This window comes from Schistosoma haematobium, chromosome 1, assembly GCF_000699445.3.
Source record: "Schistosoma haematobium chromosome 1, whole genome shotgun sequence".
NCBI classification, from domain to species: Eukaryota; Metazoa; Platyhelminthes; class Trematoda; order Strigeidida; family Schistosomatidae; genus Schistosoma; species Schistosoma haematobium.
Window position 1 is genome coordinate 54136027 of NC_067196.1, and position 26807 is coordinate 54162833.

General features: G+C 30.9%; 1 protein-coding gene across 1 annotated transcript in view; it reads right to left on the minus strand.

Annotated features, from left to right (window-relative positions):
• MS3_00001613 (uncharacterized protein) overlaps positions 1-26807 on the minus strand; it is a 69273-nt gene that overhangs the window by 13812 nt on the left and 28654 nt on the right. The window contains exons 4-8 of the mRNA XM_051209083.1: positions 22788-23221; positions 12318-12357; positions 10035-10132; positions 5731-5944; positions 664-1358 (exon numbers count right to left, since the gene is read on the minus strand). Of these exons, the coding sequence (XP_051074505.1) occupies positions 664-1358; positions 5731-5944; positions 10035-10132; positions 12318-12357; positions 22788-23221 (1481 nt within the window). The remainder of the gene's footprint in view (positions 1-663; positions 1359-5730; positions 5945-10034; positions 10133-12317; positions 12358-22787; positions 23222-26807) is intronic.

Here is a 26807-nt window from a genome sequence, read left to right on the forward strand (position 1 = left end):
CCCTGTCTATTAATTACTATCTTCCACATTCACAGCCACTTTTGTCTAGATCTTGTACAAATGTTATTTTCCATTTTATGGTATGATGTGGTCTGTTTGGTTTGTATATAAACCTAGTATGTTTGAAATACATGATTCTTATCGCAGAGGCTGAGATCGTTGTTCTATATTTAAGTCAGGGCTAAGCAGGAAGAAGGACCGATAAGGACTCAAGACTGCTTGTACGGGTTTTATGCGTCATTGGTCCGGTCGATAATTCACTGTTCTCTAATTGGCGGTATCATTACGCTATATATTAATAGGGCACAAGGTCACAAGTTATAACATTTGCATGAACTGATTAGTTGGTAAGCAATATAGTTTTTAATCCGTACGCTTTATGTTCTGTAACCAACTTTTAAAACTAAGTTATTTGGGGAATAAGAAAGGAAACTTAAGTGGTAAGTGTATTTTGTTAACTGTTGATTAAGTTGCCACTTATCTAAATTCTGCAATTTTCAGTCTTAATCAATGAAGATCTATTTGGGACGTGGTTGAATTTGAACCCACATTGTTACACTTTAGAGTTTTAGTTACTAACTTTTGATTGGTTAGAAATTATGCTTTATTACTGAAATTAAACGTTAGGAATTAAAAAACACTTGTATTAAAATGATAACTTACTTGTAAAAATCTTGGTTGAGGTAATTTATTCAATTTTTCAAACATATACGTCAATAGTTTACGTTGAGTAAGTACATACAATATATTACCACATCCATCGAAAGGTGAATCCATAACTGGCAAATGATGTAACCGAAATCTTAACAATAATCGTAAAGCTTTAAAAATAGATTCTTCTGGATCACAGATAAGTAAACGTACAGGAAAAATATTCTGTGTTGGTTTATTCAGAAAACATAGTGTTTGGTTGTTTTTATTGATAGAAGTGTTATCAATTTGAGTTCTCATTTCCACATCGCCAACATTGTTTTCATTATCATCCAATGTGCATTTCACTGTATTGTCTGACAAATTTTGATTTGATATGGTAGATGATAATTGTATTACTGGAAGGTCCGACGATAATGACTTTGTACTAGAACGACTGCTGATGCTTCTCCTACTACCACTACTAATACTACTACTACTGCTATCACTCCCACTGTCATTACTACTACCGCTATTACTATCGCTGTCGCCATTACTAGATGCCAAACGTGAACTTGACGACGACGATGATGTATTGATTGACGGTGGCCAAGATGTTGTACAATTAGCACTAGTATGCGATTTATTCATTGATTTTTCCACATTTTTACCAGTAGACGATGTAATTTGTAATGATAAACGATGTGTCCTGTCAGCTATGAGCATATCTAAAAAATATTATTATTTAAATATATATATATATGTTCCCAGCCATTTTAACTTCAATGATTAATATAAAATTTATTTGAAATTTTCCATTTTAAATAAACGCCCATGGATGGCCTTGAAAAAGTATTAATGAGTGAATAACTAATTATAGGATTATTCGTTTAACTATTATCACTCATACAAACCGATAGTTGGTTAAAGTTTTTTTGCATTTTATATTCGTTTTGTATGTAAATAATTAATTTCCATTATCTTATGAAGATCAAAACTAATATAAATGTGGATTGGTTGAAGTTAGACATTAACACCATTGGATGCCGGCTCAGTGGTCTAATGGCTTAGTTCTCGCGCGCGAAACCAGTAGGTCCTGTGTTCGAATCCCGCGAGGTGCGGGATCGTGAGTGCGCACTGTTGAGGAGTCCCGTACCAAGACGAAACGGTCGTCCAGTGCTTCCGGGCTTTCCATGGTGGTCTAGCTTCAATTGACTCATGATTTCAACTTGTGTAATATAAATGTGTTAATCAATAATAAGATTTGAACTGGTTAAGGACAGGCGATGTTTATGCATAACACTGTAGATTGAGTAATGTTTCTTGATGAAACTGCAAGTATTGTAATTAATGATGATAATCCTAATTAGCAAATACTATTCCAGAGATTTCAAACAAACTATATTTTATAATTTCTAGTAATATACTTTAATATTATCTCAAAAATATTGTTAGTTAACTTAAATGATTTAGATCATGAATCGATCGATGTTACACCATCATTGAAAACCTGGAGGCACTGAACGGTCGATGTATGCTAGCTCAGTGGTTCAGAGGTTAAGCGTTCGCGCGCAAGACCGAAGGTCTTGGGTTTGAATCCCACAAGTAGGTTCGTGAGTGCACACTGCTGAAGAGTCCCATGTTAGAACGAAACGGCCGTCCAGTACTTTCAGGTTTTCACTGGTGGTGTAACATCGATCAATTCATGATCTCAATCAAAAACGTAACAATCTCCACAACCATGTACTGAGAAAAGGATTTACACAATCACTTATTTTCATATTATTTCAGCAATTTTACTTATTCATAATCTCAATTGTTTGTATATGGCGTTATGTAAAATAAACAAGACCCCCATTAACTCTAACATATATATATATATATATATATATATATATCGTTTGGAAGATAATAGACTCGTGTAGACTGTCTGATTTGATAAATGTATGAATTTATAACATCTTTAAAAATTCATTCAACAGCCAATCTATCCAAAAAACTTTTTATGATTTGATTTGCCTAAATTTATCTACATACGTTCTGCGGTTACATTTTTAGGCTTTATTAGTTGGTAAATTCAATTTTTAAAATTACAGCAATTCTGATTCACTATTTCATTACTGTCTCTATTATAAACAAATATATAAAGGAAATTTATAAATTCAGTCATAAAATGGTTTTGAATTGTTATGATCAGAGAAGTGTCTGGAATCTGAATCAGTTTTCTCGTACAAACACTAAATTGAACAAAAATATTATATACTTGGGGAATTAATTATTGGGTGATGTATTTATTTATTTATTTAAAAGCATAAACATTAATACAAAAAGGCACCAAATAGATATGCGCCACACAAATCATTCGATTTGTGTGAGGGATGGGATACTGTCCAGATGCCCAAACAGAGACAGGTGGTTTCCCTAGAAGACCACACCCGGAGCCCTCGATCTAAAGATCTAAAACACAAGGCAGTGGAGCAACGTTAGTAGATGCAGTCTCATGGTAGCCGGTGACGAACAATAGGTTCATACGCCATTTGTTCTTTTAGGATCCTGGAGCCCATGTTCACCAGTGGTTTGGAATCGGGGTTTTCCAACTCCCTAGGTGGATCATTCATATCTAACGACCCGGTTAAAGCGCCGGACATTCATTTTTCGTCCCCTCAATTTCGTGAACAACACTCCCGCCATGAGATGGCAGTGAGTAGAACTTTCCTGGAAGTGGTTGTATGCACATGGCCATGTGAGAGCATTTCGACAGAGAGTGCTGACTCGCCCCACTTTCGGCCGCACCAGGACATTTGGGGGCTTTGGATATATATATATATATATATATATATATATATATATATATATATATATATATATATATATATATATATATATATATATATATATATATATATATATATAATTATTTTTCCATGTGCGAACAAAATCTTACGTACAATTTATGAGTTTTAACTTCATGATGGTTTTAATTAAGAAAGGAAATTCATGGAGAACAGTTAAATCAATGATAGTTTATTTTATGAGTCGATTTTAACTACAAAAGTATTATCAACAAAGGAAAACTAAGCATTTGTTTCATAATTTGAATGAGATCTTACAGAAATGCGAAATATCACCTAATGAGACGTTAAATTTGAAACGTTTGATTCTCGTGATGAGCGCATCAATGATTTAAACAGTTAGCTAATACCCACTGCCTTACAATTCTGATTTCAGTCCATTTCCAATTGTTTATATCAGCCTACTTTGGGTTTGATTCTTGTAATTAAAAATTATTATATTATATATCAGAAGCATAATAGTCATTCATACGATAAGGAAACCTGTAAAGTGACATTCTATGTAGATATATTGCCAGGAAACAATCCACTATTTCGTTCGTCAGTTAAAAGAAAGTAAATAAAACAGTCTTTTAAATGGTTGAATTTAAGTACAATGCAAATTAACTTTATTCATGAAGTTAGGCAAATACCTCCAAACTGAAATCATGAGCCGATCAATCCTAGAACGTCATTCAAAACCTGGAAGCATTGAACGTTCATTTCCTCCTAGTATGTGACTTCTCATTACTGCGCACCCATGATCCCGCACCTTTGATCTAAGTGCTGAAACGCTTAAACTCTACACCACTGATCCGGTATCCGATGATGGTAATGTCCAACTTTAATCAATCCACGATATTGCTCGATCATGTTGCATTGTTTTGTTGAGCAATTGCCTAACACTCAACAAAGTTGAACTCCACTGGTCACGGCTTCACACCGGAATTCGAAGAATTCTCTCTTGAATTTATTCACTAGCGAACACGTGATAATTATCATTGATGGGTTCATGATTTCAGTAAAACTTAATAATCTCCACAACTCGATACTGATAAATAACATTAAAATTGAAAAACGGAGGTTACACCTCAAGTATACTAAGTATCAAGAACGAATACTGAAAAAGGATTAGTTTTTTTCAGGATATAATATGTAAATATTTTAATGTTAAAATAGCATAACTAATGCTATGTGTATATAGATTCATAAAGTTTTCATAGCATAATATGCATAAAAAGAATGACTTCGAAATCACGTTTATCACATGTAGATATAGCACGCGATTTGCTTCTATAATAACCCATTATGAGGTGATAAATGTTTCTTTACAAATAAGACCTTCAGTATACATAAACAAATATATTTCCAATACTAATTGTTTATAAAAACAGTTAGATAGTGATTATTAACACCTGATTTAAATAAAATACTTTTAACTACTGAATTGAAAATGTATTATTGATAAACAATAAACCTAGAAGAATATTAATAAGGTTCCAGAAACAAATACATTTTGTTAAGCACAATAGTTCTCCCGTAACTTTTATAATGCTAATTGTGAAATAGGTCACATCTGAGAGTTATTTTATATCAAGTTCAGAGTTAACAGTAGTATGCACAATTAGCTCTTTTAATAATGAGAAACGGTTAACATTATATGACATAAATCATTTGATTCACGTTATCTGTTAACCCTCAAAGAATTTTAAGATCTTTTATTACACAATGAATCATGTTGAGCAACAAATGATACATAAAGTTAAAACTAGGACTGGACAGCATCAGTCAATCTCTTATTTACAATAAAAATTATCTAGTCTGATAGCGTGTGCTTTATATATATATGTATACGTTTATTCGTTTACTCACTATTTCTGACTAACATTTTAACATATTTGTGGCGTATGCTAAATATATCGCCGAACATAAGTAAACTGTAACACCAACCAAAATATGAATAGCTAGCATCATAAGGCTAAGAAAATCGAGTTGAAGAATACAGAAAGGGAAATAGAAAAAACAAGTAAATTGGAAGAATCAGACAGAATGAAAAGGATAATTCATGAAAGATTTTACAAACGACGTATTTGACGTATGGTTCTTATATTTTCCGAAGATATTCTGCAATTTTATATTAAATAATAAATTGGCTGTTTCCACCTAAGATCTCGTTCACTACATGTTTACGCCAGTAATCACTCTCACAGATTTCTATTCTACTCAACATTATTAAAAAAGAATTAATATTTCATGTATATAAACTTACCTTTCCATTGCTGTATTGTTATTTGATCCACGTCATCAATTTGTATATTCTTCAATTCATCAATATTCGATGGTACAGTTTGATTCCAACAATAATTTAACATTTGTACAAAATCAGTTACAGTAAGCATTGAAATAAAATTTTGATTTTTTGAATTCCACACTGGTGCAGCACGTATACCATTGTAAATAAGTGCTTTAAATGCTTTACCTATCTAATGAATAAAACAATTAATAAATAATAAAATTATGGATAAATGTTAAAAATACAGTTTATTTCTTTGTTAATTATTGATAATAGTTTCAACCGAATTTTGATAGAACGATGAGAAGATAAAGTTTATTTGAAAATGTAATGCTTTGAAAGGTATATTTATGAAAAGATTGTACAAAATGTATAAAAAAAATATATTTTTCAGGTAAACTCCATCTCGTCATTGCTATATAACACAAACTAATGACTTTAAATGTAATTGAAAGTTAATAAATGGTATATTGATCGTAACAATACTCAAAGGTCATGGATTTGATTTAGCTTAACGTTGAGAAGGCCCATTTCTAAGGTGTTTGAAATTAGGATTATATACATAACTAATGTTTACTAATTTATAAAGTGCTCTAGCTCCAGTTAAGGACCAAAGTGAGCATGATTTGCACAAGAATCCCATAAAAGTAACTCATTGAACTGTTTGTTGTTGGTGAAGTATAACCGTAATAAGTAGAAATATTTACTGTCAGTTAGTGTTTGTATGGAAGAATCTAGTTTCTTTGGAAAGTTCGCCAACGATATATTTATCAACAGTAAATAACAAATCAAAGAAAATTAAGTCGTGCCATCATTACCGTTATAATCTGTTTTTTGTTCTATATTAGGTGATTCAGTCTCTTTTTAATCCAAGCACGGATATTTAAAATGTTATACATTTTTTCAGTACAATTTTTTTTTACCTTTTTGCTTTTTGTACTTTTTTTTTAACATGTATTGTTTTTAGTGTTTATACTGGGAAATCGATTGTTTACTTCATTTAGTTAATTCACTATCTTACTACAAATAAATATTTGGTACAATGATTGTCATTTTGAGAACTATACAAACAGGTTGAAATGGTTACAGTATCAAAAGTTCATATTTACTTCTTTTATTTGTTCATTTATGCAGAAAATTATACTTAGTTACTATGAGAATCCAATGCTTTTGTTTGTTTGTTTTATTTAACAATTATACATAAACATAATGTTACATGGCACAAGTCCATGAATTCACTGACAAGTGGACTGAGTCATGTTGGTAGCAACAACATTTTCCATTATGTTTAATCCCAATAGTAATTTTAAATAAATTTAATTATTTAATTATTGACTTTTATCAAAAGTTTATAATTTATTGTTTAATATAGAATACTGAAAATCCTATACAGCAGAATGTACATAACATTTATTACATGTTATGTAGATATGCATTATTTAATTTTTTTTTTAGAATTTTCGTAATTCAATTATAATAAAATTATTGTAATATTTTTAATGTGTTCTGAGAATCAACCGTCATGTACAAACAAATTACTAACTAAATACGATTGGTTAAATGTTTTATCATACTATCTGGTTCATAAACAATTTACACGTACAACATTTGCTCAGAATCAAACTCTGAATCATCAAGCACGATATACATTATTCACTGAGTGGTGATCTATTTGTTTATGTTTCGGTAAAGGATTTGTGAAGATTATTAAGTTTTTGATTACAACCATGAACCGATTGATGTTAGACCACCGTTGGAAACCTCGAAGCACTGGACAACCGTTTCGTCATATTGTGGGACTCCCCAACAGCGTGCATCTACGATTCCGTTCACGAGATTCGAACCCAGGGTCTTCAGTCTCGCGCGTGAACACTTAACCTACTGGACAACTGAGCCGGCATCCAATGATGTTAATGTCTAACATCAACCAATCCACGAAATTGCGCGACCATCTTCCATTGTACTGAGGTAGATGCCTGTTTCTATCCGACACGGATTAGCTCCATTGGTCACGACTTGTTCATGTTTCGATTTTAATCCACTTATGAATTAGTGTAGTCCTATTAATCACTATCCTATCTTCATAGATCATTTTAAATTCGAAAACAATGTTAGCTACATATTATTCTTGCTTATGTGTTATTTTTGGCGATTTAATATGCTCAAAACATTTGTCTAACTATGTTTAAATACGCGTACACTTTAGTGTTAAATACAAACAAATTACTTTTTTCATATTCCAGTTCAATAAGCGCTGCTTATTTTGAATAAAAGGGCTTTTTCAAGAAATTGAATAAACAAACATTATATACAATGTGAAAAAGTGAGAAATATTATCGAGAATATGTACCTCGTAATCAAACATTCCAAACAATTTGACCGTATGATAAGTTTCCACTTTATTGTTATCAAAACAAATAATGTGATATCGAATAGCGTGATAATCAGACAAGTAAGGAGTAGAATAGCATTTGCTTTATTCGAGCAATGATTTGTTCTATATACAAATAAAGACCAAGTGACGTGTCCAGTTCGTTTATAAATTCATTCAAAACGATTGAGGTTGATGATATTTTTATATTAAGTCTGTGTGCTGCATTTGTTTCGTGAGAATATATGTCACCTATGACTGCTCTAGTAAGTAAGCATTCCTATTGACTATTATTGATAAGCGAACTGTACATTTGGATATTTCCTAGGTATGAGTTATGAGCTAGCGAGTTTTCTCGTAAAGACAACCAAATCTTTTTACATTTTATTATTGAACGACAACTACACGCATCATATGCAATACTATCATATTTTACTTTAGGGTTGAACAATCGATAATTTAGAAATACCTGACCTAGAACACTGAACTGAATGATGCAATTAATTTGGTTTTTTGCTTCCTTCCTGAATTTACTAGATTGAATGAAACATCCTACTTTGCTGAGGAAGAATATGTCATACTGCAAGATGAAAAACAATCTCAAAGTTCTTAAAATTTGTATGTTCTTAATTTCGAAAGAAAACAATCAGTTATGAAGTTTTTTTGAAAAAAGTCTTATTTTAGGATAGATAGTTTGTTGCTAGCAGTAAACTCAAGGAAGAGTGTTTCGTCTTATTTGGGACTTATCAGATGGATGTTATCCACTGAGAAACTGAGTACAGGTAGCCATCAAATGTTTCAATGGATATCATGTTTATATCACTATTAGTAAGTGTTTAGACTATTCTTTTATTAACACTCACGACATATTTCAATTCAGAGTGATCGATATTTTCGTTTATCCGTTTTGGACAATTTATACAAGTTATTGAGATAGCCCATACATTATAGATTTATTTCAGTTTTAGAGTCGGTTAAAACTCCATACACTGAACACAATGTTCCCACTTTGATTTCTAACTCACTTACATTTGCATCCTACCTCGATGAAGAACTCTGTGTAAGTTAATAAAAATCTATTCCTATTCAAGTATTGATGGATTTCAGTAGAATCATTTATTACGTTCAACATAGTATTTTAGTTGAAAGTAACTAATAAAATTACTGTGTATTACGGATTATATACGAAGATACGATGATGTAATTGCTGTATTAAAAACGATGAATGAACAATACATTACTAAGAAATATTAACAACTATTCAAAATGTACTAGTTACATAAATTGCAGATATTTAAGTCTTCAAAAGAATACTCATTAATCTCTACAAATTGTCGATATTTACTTTATATCTTAAAGAAATTGAAATGAAACCTCTATTTTAAAGTTCATTTAGAAAATGAACAATTGTAAAGTATTGATTATTATTCCTCAGAAGTATTAGTATTATCAATTAAGTAAATGATATTACTGTTATACACAGTTTTGATAAGTTACTTTCCATTCATTTATTGTTAGTCATGTATTATAACCAGAAAAGGGTTTTATGGATATTATAGTAATTTAATAGTTGAATTCATGAGTCAATTAAAGCTAGACCATCATAAAAAACCTGGAAGTACTAATTGACTGTTTCGTCCTAGTATGGGACTTTTCGGCAGCGCACATCCATGATCCCGTTCGCGGGATTAGAACCCATAACCTATCGGTCTAGAGCGCAAACGCTTATCCTCTAGGCTACTGAGTTGACAACCAATGGTGTTAATGTCTAATTTCAACCAGTCGACAAAATTACGCCACTGTTTAGTACTTTTGGGTTTTCCATAGTGGTCTAGCTTTAATTGACTCATGAATTCAACTATTAAGTTGTGTATTAACATAAACAAAAGTATAGATAACATCAACTTACAGTTAATTGACTGTCCAATAAAATAAGTTTAGCACTATCTGGAACCAGATCATAACAAGGTGTATGTTGAAATAATATAGCATAAGTTTCTGATTCACCTATAAATACAATGTTAGAAAAGTAGTTCTTAACTATAACATAGTTTATTAATAAGAAGCTTGACATATTTTCAATCGTATGGAAATGACTAAACATTAGGAGAGAAATAAAACAAAGCTGAAATTTCATTGATATAATCAAAGTTGATCTGATGGTATTCAAATAACGACTTCATTTAATAATGTATCTAGTTAAAACTACTGATATCTTTTTAATGATTACATCTCTTTCTGAATATTCTGTTTTTTATGTCCTCAACATATTTAAAAAAGTTTTTATGATATATATATGTAGTGAACGAAGACTTGGTGAGGATAACAAATTTATGGTTTAATGCAAAATTATAGAGTGCATTCGTACAATATGAAAACCATGCATTGAATACATTATTTGTACATCTTCGTTCATTTGTCCTTTATATGCTTCATGATTCTTTTGATTCTGTTGTTATTACAATTGCTTTCTGTTTCCTTTCCTGTTCTCTTCAATTCAATCTTCTACTGGCAGATATTCCACTTTTGGTTACTGTTATATATTGAAAAATTCCAATTTATGTTTAAAGATGGACATTTCCGAAAAGTTGATAGTATTACCATTGCTACTTAGTTTGGACAGCTTTCAGTTGATGTTTACATGAAACAAACCAGAACTTATTAATAGTACACAATATAAACTAATTTTAGATCAGAATATACAACCTTTTAGTCTTGTTACAGGACCATCATTATCAAAAAATCTTTTATTAAAAGTCAATAAGTTATTATTTCTTTAGTTTAGAATAGAAAGTCCATATTAAATATTTCAACTAAATGATATTATAAAATGAGGAATACTTAAGCTCATTCTACATAATGATTTGTTTGAATCCTGAATCGTCTCCGGTTATATAATAAATCTAAGATGGGGAAATTTAGGAAGTAGTTAAAATGTAACATTTTTGGCAAATCAGTCAAGTTCTATACTGAAACATTATAGTTTGAACCTAAACCAACAGGTACCAAGAGTATTACTAAACTTTATTTTGGCAGGTAAAAGTGATGTTAGGGAAGTCAGAATCAAGGATGAGTATTCATTGATAATAATAGAGCACCAACAAATTAAATCATAAGTGTGAATAATTAAAAGAGTAAAATATAATCAATCTTCAACTATAAATATATTTGATGGTTAGCTTCTTAACTAATACTGGATCACTGGGTGATGACCAATGTCATGTGTACCAAGTTTTTCTTAATACAGATCGAATTCTATCGACCACGTTGAGATGTGGCCACTGGTCTAGGTGACTCAATTTCTCATGCACTATGTTGACATGAGATAGTGATTGAAGATAGTCGATATAAAACCCTGAGTCTAGGTTTAGTGCTATAAAGTACTCGTTAGCAAGGCGTACATATAATCTTGAGGGAACTGATGCTCTTTGAAGGATTCGATCACGTGTCACCCATCTTCACAGTTAATGACTTTATCGGGCCTCGATTAACATTCTGAAGGATTGAGCTGTCTTCATAATTTATTTATCAGGAAGCACCAATTTTCTCAAGATAATAAACACATCTTGCTGTTGAGCGCCAAATAGCATTAAACCTTCGTTCAGCGTTTTTTGTCGACTGCCTCCAACCACTATCTCATCGCAATACTGGATTCATCTTTGTTGTAAGGTACTACGATTTGTTAAAATAAGTATTATCAAACTAACTCCAAACAGCAATAGATTTCAGTTGATTGTTTCTAGTAGATAATAAATATCTTTTCAACGAAACAAAAAGCTATATGACGGATGTATTTTACGTTGTAAAAATTAAATACAAATGAGCAGTTTTAATCCATTTGAAGCATTCATATATATATATATAAATACACTTGAGAATAAGTAACAGAAATTTCTATAATCACTCGCTAAGACAGTATATACATATAAATTTGAGCTTTTCATTTTATCCACTTTAAATGACAAAAACAAACACACACTTGAATTTGTTTACACTGAAAGAAATTACACAAAAAAAAACCTGATAGATAAAATGAAACAAGTCAATGACTGTGATAATAATCATTTAATGATAATTCATTGTATAAATCAAACAGTTAGTCAGTTGAATAGATATTAAGAAGAAAACGTTCAGTGTTAAGAAAACAAAATTCAGAAATATTATCTCATTTGCATAATCAATAAATTCTTACCCATTCCTGTTCCATGTGTTTCCATATATTGTTTAGCTGACTGTAAATTATTGATTGGGTACGTTTGTTAGTATATTCAATCATGAATGTAGATATATTTTTGTATAAACATATTACCAGTGAATGGGCAAATATATTTCAAATATCAAACATGTGAATAAAAGATTAAAAAGATTATATACGTTAGAAAAGAAAATTATAATAAAATTTTATTTTAATACAATATATATATATATATATATATATATTAATTTAAAACAAATTCGGTTAAACAACTATTTGAAAAGTGAAATCATTGGATAACTGTTTAGTCTCTTATACTGTTGGTTATCATGTACTCACTGATGACTAACTTTGAGAGTGAGTTTTCGGAGTTCTAGTTAAAATCGTTGACCAGAGGGGTTTAACCCTGTCGAGTGCGGGGCAGGTATGAAATGGTCATGTATAATCATAAAAGTTGATTGAAGTTAAACATCTACATTGCTAGATACTGGTTCAGCAGTCTAGAGGTTAAGCACTCACATATCAGACCAAAGGTATTTGGTTCGATTACCTGTGGTGAGATATTGGACACACAATGGTGTGGAGTCTCATAATACAACGAAACGAAGTCCAATGCTTACTGGTTTCAAGTAGTTGTTTCACTTAGGTAGATTAATGGTATCAACAGAATTTGATAACCTCCACAAACCCTATATTTTTAATGTTATAATGGAAGACATCTGAGTAAACTACGAAAACATAATTCACATTCAAGGTCAGTTGACTCTTATTGATTGAGTATCCGGTTTGTAATTCATCAGTTTTAACCCATTAAGTATTATAACTCATCTCCAACATAATTATTTCATCACGTAGTTCATTGAACAAATCTATGCGTATCATACTATTTGTGTTATTTGATTGTATTAAAGTTCAATTTGTATCCCTGTTTGGTGAATGAAATAACTAAGGTTTCAAACCATACCTAATAATTCCTTTAGGACCACAGTTACTTGATCATGATGTAAGATTCTATTTATCTGTTTAAATCATATACTATACTTGCCATTAACTAGTAAATTTTAAAAGCATGGAATATTAACTATCTAGATATATAAATCAAGAAACTTAGCAGTCATATGACGGGTCGAACTAATATTGTGAAGGTCAGTAGCCTAATGAAGGTAGGTATGGAAAACGTGTAAAGTAATGATCTATTGATTAGGTCAAACCTAACATAACTTTTAAATTATATAACCATATCCATACTTACACAATAGCAGTTGGACTATTGCAGCGATCACTAAAGATAACTGAAATCTATTCGAAGTCAAGTTAAAACTGATTAACTATTTGTTATGAACAAAATATACAGTGATAAAAATTAATATTTTACTTAAAAAATAGGGTACAATTACTAAAAATACTATTACTAGAGCAGATGTTTATCGTTCATATTCTTTCGAGTTCATTGTGAATTAAGGTTGTCTAATATTTAAAAAAACGTTGTAAGAAACCCTTCAACTTTGAAATGTAGTTATCAAAAAGTACATAAAAATGCTTCTTGAATCCTGATTGGATGGATCTGAATACAGTAATTGATCGTTATTTCATGTTAAATGATAATACATGATAATTGTATGTGAATAAGTTATTTTTAACATGAACAAACTATTTTTCTGTTTTTTTAAAGATTATTTTTAGTTGAAACAACTACTAGAAAAATAACGTTAACAAATGAATCAGCAATCTTGCCATGGAATTTCATCCGTAAGAATTAGCGAATTCATCACTATCAAAGACATCAGTTTATCACAGGTAAGCTATTATACATGTTGAAAGTGAGTACACACATACATTTAGACAACAGAGAGAAATTTGCTTAAAATTCCATATATCATAGACGTTTTGTTGAATTCAAGTGCATGGAGAATCACTGTTTAATGTTAGACCTTTTAAGTTTTGCCAAAAACTATCAAAAATCAGCATAAACGTTTATCATCGTCATGTTCATAAAGTATAAAGTTTGAATTCCTACATGATACGTACTCAATAATTACTAGTCATTTATTATTTTATTAGACATATCCTAAGATTTACTACCCCAACTATACTTTATATTTAACAAATTAACATTATTTCACAGTAAGTGACATTTTATCTACTGAAGTTATAGATATATAACTCTGCCTGGAGCCCCTCTGGGGCTACTACCGGCCCCAAGCCCAGATAAAGGGTTGAGTATGAAGTTAGCGACCCGATCCTGTAGGAAATTGAATCGCTAAAAAACGCTAAGCAGAAAAAATAATCCATATATATCTGAGCGTAAAGTTGACTAGTTTGACCAAAAAATGGAAGAATATCTTTCACGCAATTTACTTCTTTTCATAATAATTTATTCTATTGTATTTAATGTGATTATACATATCTGTTTTTAAAAATGAATGAACCAAGATATTTTATTTAATTATACTGACATTTATCTTACAAAATACTAATACAGTTTTCTAGAATCATCTCAATCAAACAGATAATATCAAGTATCATTATATATTACTGCATACACAGAACAATCTTGATAATACTGATTTGAAAAGATACATTAAAGTCCCTTTAAATAAAATATTTGTCTAATGGGTAATTAATAGTATCTCAGTGATTATTAAACTTCAAAAATGTCAAATTTAATTTTCTGTTTTTTTTATAAAAAAAATAACGTAATTTAATCCACCACCTCACCACTGATTCAGGATCTGGTTTAAATTTACTTATCATTTTCGATCTAAGTACAGAAGCTGTCAGAATGTGTAACATAGGGATGAAAATAATGTTATCAAAATATTCAAAAGAAATGAATGAAATCAATAAAAGTGAAATTCATACAATAATACATTATCAATCATAATACTGTTGTGGTGTGTGCTACTTATATCAACATAAGTAATATATGACGTTAGTCGTGGACAGAATGTCTGGCAACAGAGAGGCAAGAGGATTGAACAGTAAAGAATGGAAACAGAATGCAATTTGTATGAAAATACAAGAACAATGATGTCTGAGTCATTTTAAGACAATTGATGGACATTTTGCAAATTAAGCATTTACTTTATGATTGTTAGATTTTATTAACAAGTCCTGTAATATAAAAAAACATATATATGTATATATATGTATATATGTATATGTATATGTATATGTATATATATGTATATATATATATATGTATGTATATGTATATATGTATATATGTATATATGTATAACGCTCAAATAGTTCTCTTGAGTGCTAAATATTAACATCGCACAAGTATTCAAGAAAGTGAATACATTTTATTCCTTCACATCATATAATAAGCTTTAAGAAGATTTTCATACATCCAACATGTGTTATAAATAATATTTGTCATCACAGATCTTTATTTTAGAACATTGTAGTTGCACTATGAATAATTCAAGTTAATAACTAATAAAATACAGATGAAATAGTCACTTTACTTCAGGTTAGTACATGAGAGATAAAGCGTATTCCACACACAGAGAAACTTTATTATTTAATAATTTGATGTATTCAATGTCAGCTAATTGGAGATAAGTATAAAATTGTATCAATCATTTACTTAGGGTATTAAGCATATAACTTAGATTTGTTTTTCTAAACATTATCAAAGTAAATAAATTTAGCCTAGGAATTATACATAGATGATAATCAATATTTTTAGCCAAATAAGGTAAATAGTTAAACAGTTTTTTAACCATATAATGAATTCATTAAATTGATTTTGTCATTAATAATAAATCATTAAATGTAGTTGTTATCCAATTTCGTGTTTTGTGCTAAATGCATCAAATTGTTTAGATTTATTTATATGACCTTAAAAAATACATAGAAAATTAGTTGGAAATTAGAATTATTTCCTTTTTTTTAAAACTTTTTTTATGCATTGTATCTTTATTCCACATTTAGTTCATTTGAATGATTTTATGAAAAAGAAGAAGAAAAACCAGGTTGATAAAGTTGGTAAACATATTACAATTTTTAGTTTAAGGGTTGTGGAGATTGTTAAGATTTTTTTATTGAGATCATGAACCAAATGATGTCAGACCACCGTTAGAAAACTCGGCCGCTTCGTCCTATTGTGGGACTCCTCAGAAGTGCACATCCACAATCCCGCTAACAGGATTCGAACCAAGGGCCTTCAGTCTCGCGCGCGAACGCATAACCTACTGGAACACTGAGCCAGCATCCAATGATGTTAATGTCTACTATAAACCAATCCACGAAATTGTGCGACCATCTTCCATTGTACTGAGGTAGACACCTGTCTTTATCCGATCTCGATCAAAAAATATTACAATTTAATTGATTTGATTTCTGATGAGTTATTACAGAGTTTTCAGATAAGAAATTTGTTATTATTACATCATTATCAGGAAAAAGTCAGATTTTTCCCATGATGGATATTTGGAACTCAATTTTTATCCGTCCTAGATGAAATATTTACATCATGAGCGAACTATCTCGATGATGCTGTTTTTTAAAAATAAGTCAGTAGAATTCAGAACATGAGTTATGTCTTATTTGGGGCTAGTTAACTGGATGGTCTTGGATCCTTGTGTTGATGTTCACTTTGGAACTGAAGCATAATAGCTTTCTCTTTAAATGTCAACACTCTACCCACCAATCCATTAAGTTCGGATGGATATGATGTTTATATCATTATTATTTAGGATTTGGATTACCCTGTAGCTAGCCTTCAGATATGAGTTTTAACTGTCATATGTGGATCATATTCATGTTATTCCGATGTAATAATTCTGTTGGAGTCTCAGCGTGAATATCGTACTAGAAAGTATCTGGCTGACAAATCTAAATTAAAACGAAATATGTTTCTTGGATTCCGATACTAACCACAGTCTATCTATTCTAAAAACTACATAATAATGATTGACACAAATTATAATGTTGTTTTAGTCTTGAGCATAAAATCTTATGAATTTTCTACTCAATCACTAGTAAGTAGATAGTTTTTTCATTATTTATTAGTTTTAATGTATGTTCGTTTTTTGATTCACTAAACTAAACCAAATTTCCTAAACGTGTTATGAATAATGTTTATCTCAGGTTTCTCTTAGATGTAACAAACCTTCGAAACAAAGTGAATTCACTTCATTTTTTACCTCTTGTGTTTAGTCACTTCATTATGATTGATATATTGTAAGTATTATGAATCTTATTCAATAAATTATATAATAAACTATGATACGCCCACTTTTTAAATAACATCAGCCAATCATCCTTATTATGCAAAGAATATATCAATTTTCTTTTACAACAAAACATCATTGTGAATATACAAAATAATGTTCTGGTTAAAATGTAACCTAATGATTTTATGTATCAAAAATACTAAAAAATTAAACACACTCAAAATATACATTTATATTAAACAAATAATCTACTTATAAAAAATGAAAGGTGCAAGTCATTGCGTTCTAAACATAAAGTTAGGAGTTGATGACATATACATATACACACATCCATATGTGTGCATCACTAGCCCTTACACTTAGAATGTGGCTCACACCTAAGTACCTGGTAAGTGAGTTGATATATATATATATATATATATATATATATATATATATATAATCAGTGTAGAAGACCAAACAATCTACTGAAAACACCAGGTTGAACCTGATTGTATAGTTGGAGAGTGAATAAGGATGTGAATTTGTTAGATCTCTTTGGTAAGTACCTATAGAATAAGACGACAGTGTTCTGTGTATGTGGAATCAACAGTTACAGAAACACCTGTTACATTGTAAACTATGCATAGTTTGTTCAAGAAAAGTATATTATTTATATAAAACATTTTGATTGATAACAACCAATTACTGGAATCAAATCATGGATTTATTTATAATATGTAAATGCAGTTGTTCAGTTCATACTTCTCGGTCACGTTTAATTCATTTTTTTGTGCTGAACGAAAACTTTATAGCTGACATGATTACTTTTATTGGTGTTCAGTAGACTTTTATTTGAAAAAGAGCCTGATGATGTTGTTCAATATTATAATGAAATGTTTGCAATAAAACTATTCGGCACGAAGAATGAAAAATCAAATAGATGGAAATTTTTATCAAACATCTTAATTTTGACACCTTATGTTCTATGTCAGCTGTTCTACAGTGAGGTGATGCAATATTTAACAAAACTGTGCAGTGTTTATATAACTAGTGATATACATTCAAAAGGGAGAGAGCAAAAAGCCAACTATCAAAAGTGCGACCACGAAAGAAGCGCATATTAATCAAGGTCAGAAATGAAAGGGGAATAACATTTATAATGGTGTGAAATCTGTTAGATTCGACACTGTCCGTCTTCCTTACGAACAATAAAAAAGTAGTTTCCTGAGCGTCTAATGAAAAAAAACTGTGCTTTGTCGAATTTGATAACAGATTATTATTCTACAACCATAGTCATGTTATCTCGTACGTCTATTCCAAATTAGCTAGCTTAATTATAAATCCAGTAACATCACAACAGTATCATTTAGACAATTTCACTCTAAAGGCGGTTGCAATTCATTATTTCAAACCTGGGCTATGTGTGTAAAACGTCACATCAAGCTGCTATCATATCTGAGTCATGCTCTAATACTATTTTCCACACACAGTCACTCGGTTATGGATACCTTATTTTAGGGCTTTTAATTTTTAGTCATTTGTTGTTACCACTTTTATGTTTTAAATTTATTCTACTCCTTAAGCGGTCAGTAATCGTTTACACGTTTGCTTATTATTTTTCTTGTATTTCCGATCATTACACAACCTTAATTCGATTCTTGAAGTTGTGTATAAATCTATATATTTTTTTGACAGACTAAGAGAGGTAATAAGGGTAAGCAACACAAATATTTAAAATTCTGACGTCAACACATTGATAACCTAAAAGGACTACTACAATAAAATAGTCCAGAGAATATATTAGGTGACTGGATGTAATACATCAAAGGAAAGCATCAATAAGCGATAGCATCAATTTAATATAGATAAAAATGTTAAATGCATTATAAAATTTTCGTAACATAGTTTAAAATATTCAGATGAGTGTATCCAAACTATATGCCATTCCACGTAGATAATTCAGTCCTTCACCACAGGGGGCAAATCGAATATATCTCACACCATTATTAGTGTTATTCCTCCTTTCAATCCTCACTATTATTAATGTGCGCCTTTTTCACGGTTACTCATTTGATAGTTACCCTTGGTAATGCGAACCCTCTCTCACTCTCCCACAACCAGTACTTGAATTTAGTAATAACCCTAGGTTAATTAGTACCATAAATACAGATAACTAAAGTTGAAGCCGAAAATGTAATACTATAACTAGTGAAAGTACTTAAAAATATCCTTACCAGAAAGCCAATAATAAGACAATTGAGTAAATTCATGATGTATTATCCGGCTTAGAGTTTGAACAAAACAAATTACTGTTCTTCGTCCCATAAATTATATCTTTCTAAGGGAATATTTACCATTGATAAAATTAGTAAAACTATGAATATTAATATCCATACGTATATCACTAGTGGTCGTAGTACTATTTAATCTCAGTTGCAATGGCTTATAATATTAATTCTTTACTATGCATCACAAATCCCTTAAATTTACAATTAATCATGTCCACTTTGTTGCTATCAGGTCAACCCCATCAAATTGAAAACGGCTCTTAAAAAAATAAATTTACAATAAAATGAACAGAAATACTGATCAGATGTTATCTTGATTTATTTTCCGATGTGTTCCCTATTAATGCAATTAAATCTGGTGTTTTTATAGTAGCTGTGTGTACATTTCATTAGAGAATTCAACATTTTCATCTAGGCACATTTTATTGGTTATCATAAAATATATTTTAAAACTATTCTGAGCTCTATTATCTTTTAGAATTCTTTGCTCTTGATAACTAATTTGGGACTATATCATTTTAATAAATATGGGATTGCTTCTGAGTTCTTAAAGCGAACCTGGCTAAAATACTATGGTAATCACAGCGTATTTGCATTTCAGATGTATAATGATTATAAGGTCATTTGGAAATTAAATTTGGGGTTGGAAACTAAGTAGAGTCTTACTGGCAACCATGTGGGATTTGTTGGTTATGGACAATGTGACATTATTAGTCTGCTGTTCAATCGGCTAAAAGAACTGATGTAGTAGTAAATTTGATATTTAAAACTTAACGGTAAGGATAACCTGGAATGATCACAGTCGAAAATGTAATATTTTATTCAGTCTTACTGTTAATCAATCGGTGTACTGAACCGTTTTTAGATTAACCGGTAAGATAAATATAGAATCACTTACAGCCATTCTGTAATAACAATATTTCTGGAGTCTTCGTTTTATTGTTGTGACACTACCTGTTTCGCTGGCTATTGTTTATTTACATAAATATTTCTTGAACGAAACTGATAACTGATACCAAGAGAAAAGTATTTTGCAAAAAAGTTTAAGCCGGTGGTTTCCTCAAACATAATTTAGATGTTATGTTAACGTTTAGAAAACAACTTAAGTTTCAAACGTATATCAGTCATTCAGCTACCATGATGGTTAGAAGAAAAGAACAATAAAACACTATACCTTTTAAGAAAAAAAACTTATCTGTTCTAGTTATTCTATTGTATTTTTGTCAAGAGTAATATGAAAAGTTGTGTGAATCAATCATACATATATCAGTTATTATAATAAAATAAACTGTATAAACATACATAATTATAGGGATTCTCTGGATTAAAATTAATGGTATTATAATTGACAACGTTAGAAAGATATGTACATAACTGTAAAAATACAGTTTGATTGACACAATGATAATTTGATCGAGTTGTCCACTAATATGTATAATACTTTATATTATTTCAGTATTCAATGCAATGAAAATGTTAATGACACTATCACATTTCTGATGGACCGATTAATTAGCCAAGTGAGTAGCTGCATTTCTGAACAAATGAAGACCTGTATGTTTATGTCTTTAGGAATGGATAACCTACGTTAGGGCAGGTAATAGCTGAGCTTGAATAACATACGTACAGATCACTAGATCTCATGAGAACTGATAAATTCATTATTCGGCATGATATATAAGGTTTTTTCATTCTGGCGAATCTCGATATTACTCATTAGGTGATTTTAAAACTTGCTACTCTCAAAAGCATCTTATGATGCATACGTTGAAACTAGAAATCAGTCTACTTTTAGTTGAGATCATGAACCGATTGATGTTAGACCACCGTTGGAAACCTCGAAGCACTGGACAACCGTTTCGTCATATTGTGGGACTCCCCAACAGCGTGCATCTACGATCCCGCTCACGGGATTCGAGCCCAGGGTCTTCAGTCTCGCCCGCGAACGCATAACCTAATGGACCACTGAGCCGGCATCCAATGGTGATAGTGTCTAACACCAACCAATCCACGAAATCGCGTGACCATCTTCCATTGTACTGAGGTAGATACCTGTCTCTACCCAACACGGATTAGCTCCACTGGTCACGACTTCTCACCAGAACTCCGAGAATTCCCTCACGAAGCTAGTCACTAGTGAGCACATGTTAATTACTAGTATATGGGTTGTGGAGATTATTAAGTTTTTGATTGAGATCATGAACCTAATCCCGCGAGCAGGATCGTGGATGCGCACTGTTGAGGAGTCCCACAATAGGATGAAACGGCCGTCCAGTGCTTCCAGATTTCCAAAGGTGGTCTAGCATCAATCGATTCATGATCTCAATCAAAAACCTAATAATCTCCACAACCCCTATACTAGTAGCCCACTTTTAGTTTGATTTTAGCTAACAAATTTTTAAATTCTTAGCTCAATTTAATTGCTTTGACTGAAAAATAATGTCTATGTCGATTAGGTCTCGTAACTAGGAAGTGGACGATAATTCAGGTTGAAAAAACGAATTATTGTTTAAAGCAAAATTACACAACGTCATAATAAAATATAAGAAATCATGATTGAAAACATCATTTACACATCATCTCTGAGTTGTCCTTCATCTGTTCCATAATTCCCCTAATTTTGTTTATATTACAATTGCTATTTGATTTCCTTTCTATCCTCTTCAAATTAATCTTCTGCCGCCTGACATTCCACATCAGATTGCAACTACACACTAATGTCTATCAGCATAAGTAGTATACACCACAGCTACATTAAAACTAGGGGTTGAATGTCATGATTTTGATAACTAATGTAGAAAAATGTAGATTATAGTTGCTATTGATAAAACTGAGTCTGTTTATTCGTTTCTTTGTGCAGAAATTAATTGCAAAGGATTGAGAATAAAAAGGCAATATATTAAATTCGTGAATGATATGTCTTAAAAATTTTGAATTATAAGTAAATCATCACATTGATTAGTTTCTTTAAATTATAACCACAGAACTGTCAAATGAATAAACTAACTCACCCAAAATGGTAATGATTTTGTGAACATTAAATATCGTCTACTTTCTACTACACGTGTCATTGTATGCGTTAGACCTCGGTTACGATGATGACCATGATTGTTGTGACGATGATGATGATGGTGGTGGTGGTGATGATGATGATTATGATGATGGTGATGATGATGATGATGACCATGATCATGACTTTTTAATTCATTTTTCTCTGGAATCTGTGAAATTTCATTCAATGGTCCTGTTACTAGAACACTAGAAGCTGAATTAGCACTTGAAGGTTCAGTGGCATTATAACTTGAGACTTTTATTCGTGGTTTATCTGTTTCACAAACAATATTCTCCTCTGATCTGGAAAAATGCTCCATTATAAATCCTCTAGGTGGTTGAGGTGATATTGTTAGACTTTTTCGGTCGACTATTCTTCCACTTAAACTTCCAGCTAAATAATAAAAAAAATTCAAATGACAAAAACAATATTCATTCTTAGAACAAGTTTGTGTACCATTTTAAATTAATCATATCCAATGCTTTTATTTAAAATTTAACTTATGTAACATGTTTACCAACATAATTTATTGTAAAGGTCAATATTGAAATCTGTTATATTACCTCTATTATACTTCACTTTCTTGCCTCATATCTCTTTACCATAACATGCTTGTTGACCTTACTTCTTCCTTATTGTCTTGACATGTAATAAAAATATAATCAGACTCATTGAAATATGAACACAGGGAATTCATCACATATTTTTTCGAATCAAACTTACCTTGTTAGATCGCCACACAAAAAAAGAGTAAAAACGAATTATTCCAAATCTTTTAAAATGTTAAAATTTTTAGGAAAAAGTCATTTTGTAAGAAATCAATTAGATTTTGTGTGTTTGTATGTGTGTGTGTGGAACAAAAATGATAAATAACATGCTTAGAATTAGTTTAACATAAAGAAGTATTTCATTGTATGACTTAATTATCATTTCAAATGTATCTGATGGATGATACAGCTATGGTTTTTATGTCATGAATATCATGAAATTATTATCAATCATTCATTAGAAGTATATAGAAACATAACTAGTATCTGTAACTGTTAGTCAACGAAGCAAGGGCCGCATTCCTACAATTGAAAAACATATGGAACTCAAAACAACTTCCAACCAATATCAAAGTCACAATCTTCAATGCCAACGTCAAGACAGTTCTACTGTATGGAGCTGAAACTTGGAAAACTACAACAACCACCATCAAGAAGGTACAAGTATTTATAAATAGCTGTCTTCGCAAGATACTCAATATCCATTGGCCGGATACCATCAGCAACAGCCTTCTGTGGGAGAGAACAAACCAGCTTCCAGCTGAAGAAGAAATTAGGAAAAGACGATGGAAATGGATAGGACATACATTACGCAAATCGTCAAACTGCATCACGAGGCAAGCCCTAACTTGGAATGCTGAAGGGAAGCGGGAAAGAGGAAGGCCAAAGAACACATGACATCGGGAAATAGAAGCAGATATGGAAAGGACGAATTAAAACTGGAAAAAACTTGAAAGGACTGCCCAGGACAGGGTTGGATGGTGAATGCCGGTGAGCGGCCTATGCTCCTTCACGAGGAGTAACAGGCGTAAGTAAAAAGTAAAAAAGTAGTCAATGAAGGAAAAACGTTTCTTTTTCAATTCAGAACTTAGTAAACTAAACTAAATTGTTTTGAGGTTTGGAATTTTCTAGAATAACATTCGTTATGTGTCCAAAGTACAATGTAAAAATTATAAGTGGATATTTTTCAAAGTTTGAAATATAATAACTTCCAATAATATAAATTGATCAGATAAATGTTTCGGGCAATCAATGGTTAAGTCCTTTTACACCGTTAGATGTCGGCTGAGTGGTCTAGTTGTTAAGCACACGGACGAGACTGATAGGTCCTGGGTTCGAATTTTGCGAGACGGGATTGTGGATGAGCACTGCTGAGGAGTCCCGCAATAGGATGAAACGACCGTCTATTGCTTCTAGTACACGACCGCGGAATACTTCTCTTCTGTATACGATAAAAGTTCACCTTGTCAATTATTTTAAATTCTAATCTATTCAGAAACATTAAACATCTTTCATATGATATTGAAAAATCCCTATTTACGAAACATGAATGGTTTATAACATATTCTTTATAATTTAATTTCACAAGTACAGTGAATGGAAAAACAAGTAGATTTTAAAGCTATACATTATAGTAATAAATTAAAAGGAATTATTGAATTTCATATTATAAGATATGCATAGGAATTTAGGAATTTAGGTTATTCATTTATAGTCTTATATGTAGAATGTGATTAAGTCTTCCGTATAATCAATTCTTTGTTTATTTTATTGTATATTTTATAAGAAAGGAAATGGAAGATTAATAACAAACTATCTCACAAGTCAAGAAAATAATATACTTTTCAATCTCATAAAACTCCTTCAAAATATTATAGCGACTATCCTACAACCAATTGTGATTATTGTCAATTTTGGTTAAGTCCTCCTACTAACTTACTTGACAGATACTGTTATTCGAATAGTAACAATTCTCATATTTCTTTATACCATTATGATCACTAGAGCACGTGACAGACTTTAGCTAAAATGTTGATTGTTTAAATATCACTCGATGATTCATCCTCCCCCTGTGTATATATTGTACTCAAATCCTACTACTATTAGCTTTTGCTTGACCTTGCTGCGCCTTGATTTGATTACACTATAAATTTGCCTATGTATTTGCTCGCATATATAAATTCTCATCTCTGCTTGGAATTAGCCAAATGCTCCTATAGCTATGTGATTTGCACTATCCGCTAATAAACTATAGTTGCTGTTTCTCTCTGCCTTCTAATTTCAAACACCGTTGAGATTTGTATAATAACGGTCACGAGGGTGATCATATAACGAAGCAAAGCCACTACAACTTCTTATTTATCAAAATGGAGATAACAAAATCTTACAAAATGTAATCATTAATAACATTTAAATTTATATAGGAAATTTAAAACAGCATAACTATGGTTTTAAATGAGGCCATAATTTATGATTAAAAGAAATCTTCTATACAAGAATCAAATATATTTTAACTTCAAAAACAAATATTAATAAAATTATTATTTTTAATAATTGTTTACCTAAAATTCAATTTCGTAAATAATATAACAAGGCGGCCTGATTGAATATCTGAGCTACCTGTTCATGCCACTTAGATATTTCAATAAGTTATCTGTTTCTTTTGTTTGTTTCAACACATCAGTATGTTTTTTTAATTGCATAACCTATTCAGGAGCGTTTATGAAAAGTTTACGATCTTTCACTGTACAATTTACAAAATAGTACAATCAATGATTTCATGATGACTAGATATATACATTGAAAAGAATGAACAATATTTAAATGCTGATTCTTGAAATCGCTTACATTTAACTGGTGATCACTTAATATTTATTGTCAGGATCGATCAAGTAATGAGAAAAGAAAATTTGTTGAAATACTTCGTATTGATAATTTTGTCTTGTACCAAAAATATAATATTGAATAAAGTCACTAATAATAAATATTAAGATCCCAGTGGAGGAAGAAATCAGGAAGAAGCACTAGAGTTGGAAAGCATCCAACTGGATTACAAGACAAGCTCTCACATGAAATCCTGAAGGTCAAAGGAAAAGAGAAAGACCAAAAAAACACATTACGTCAAGAAATGGAGACAGACACGCGAAAAATGAACAAAAATTGGATAGAACTAGCAAAGAAGGCCCATGACAGAGTGTGTTGGAGAATGCTGGTGAGCAGCCTATGCTCCTTCACGAGGAATAACAAACGTGAGTAAGTAAGTAATAAAAAAAATAAAAAATAATGGTTATTTAAAATTAAGAATAAATGTAACAATAATTTCATATATGATGCATAATATGGTAATTAGATTAAGTTCAAAAAGGTTAGATTTTACACATGATATAAAATTATTGTTTGCATGACTAAATAACATTTACTTATATGAGATT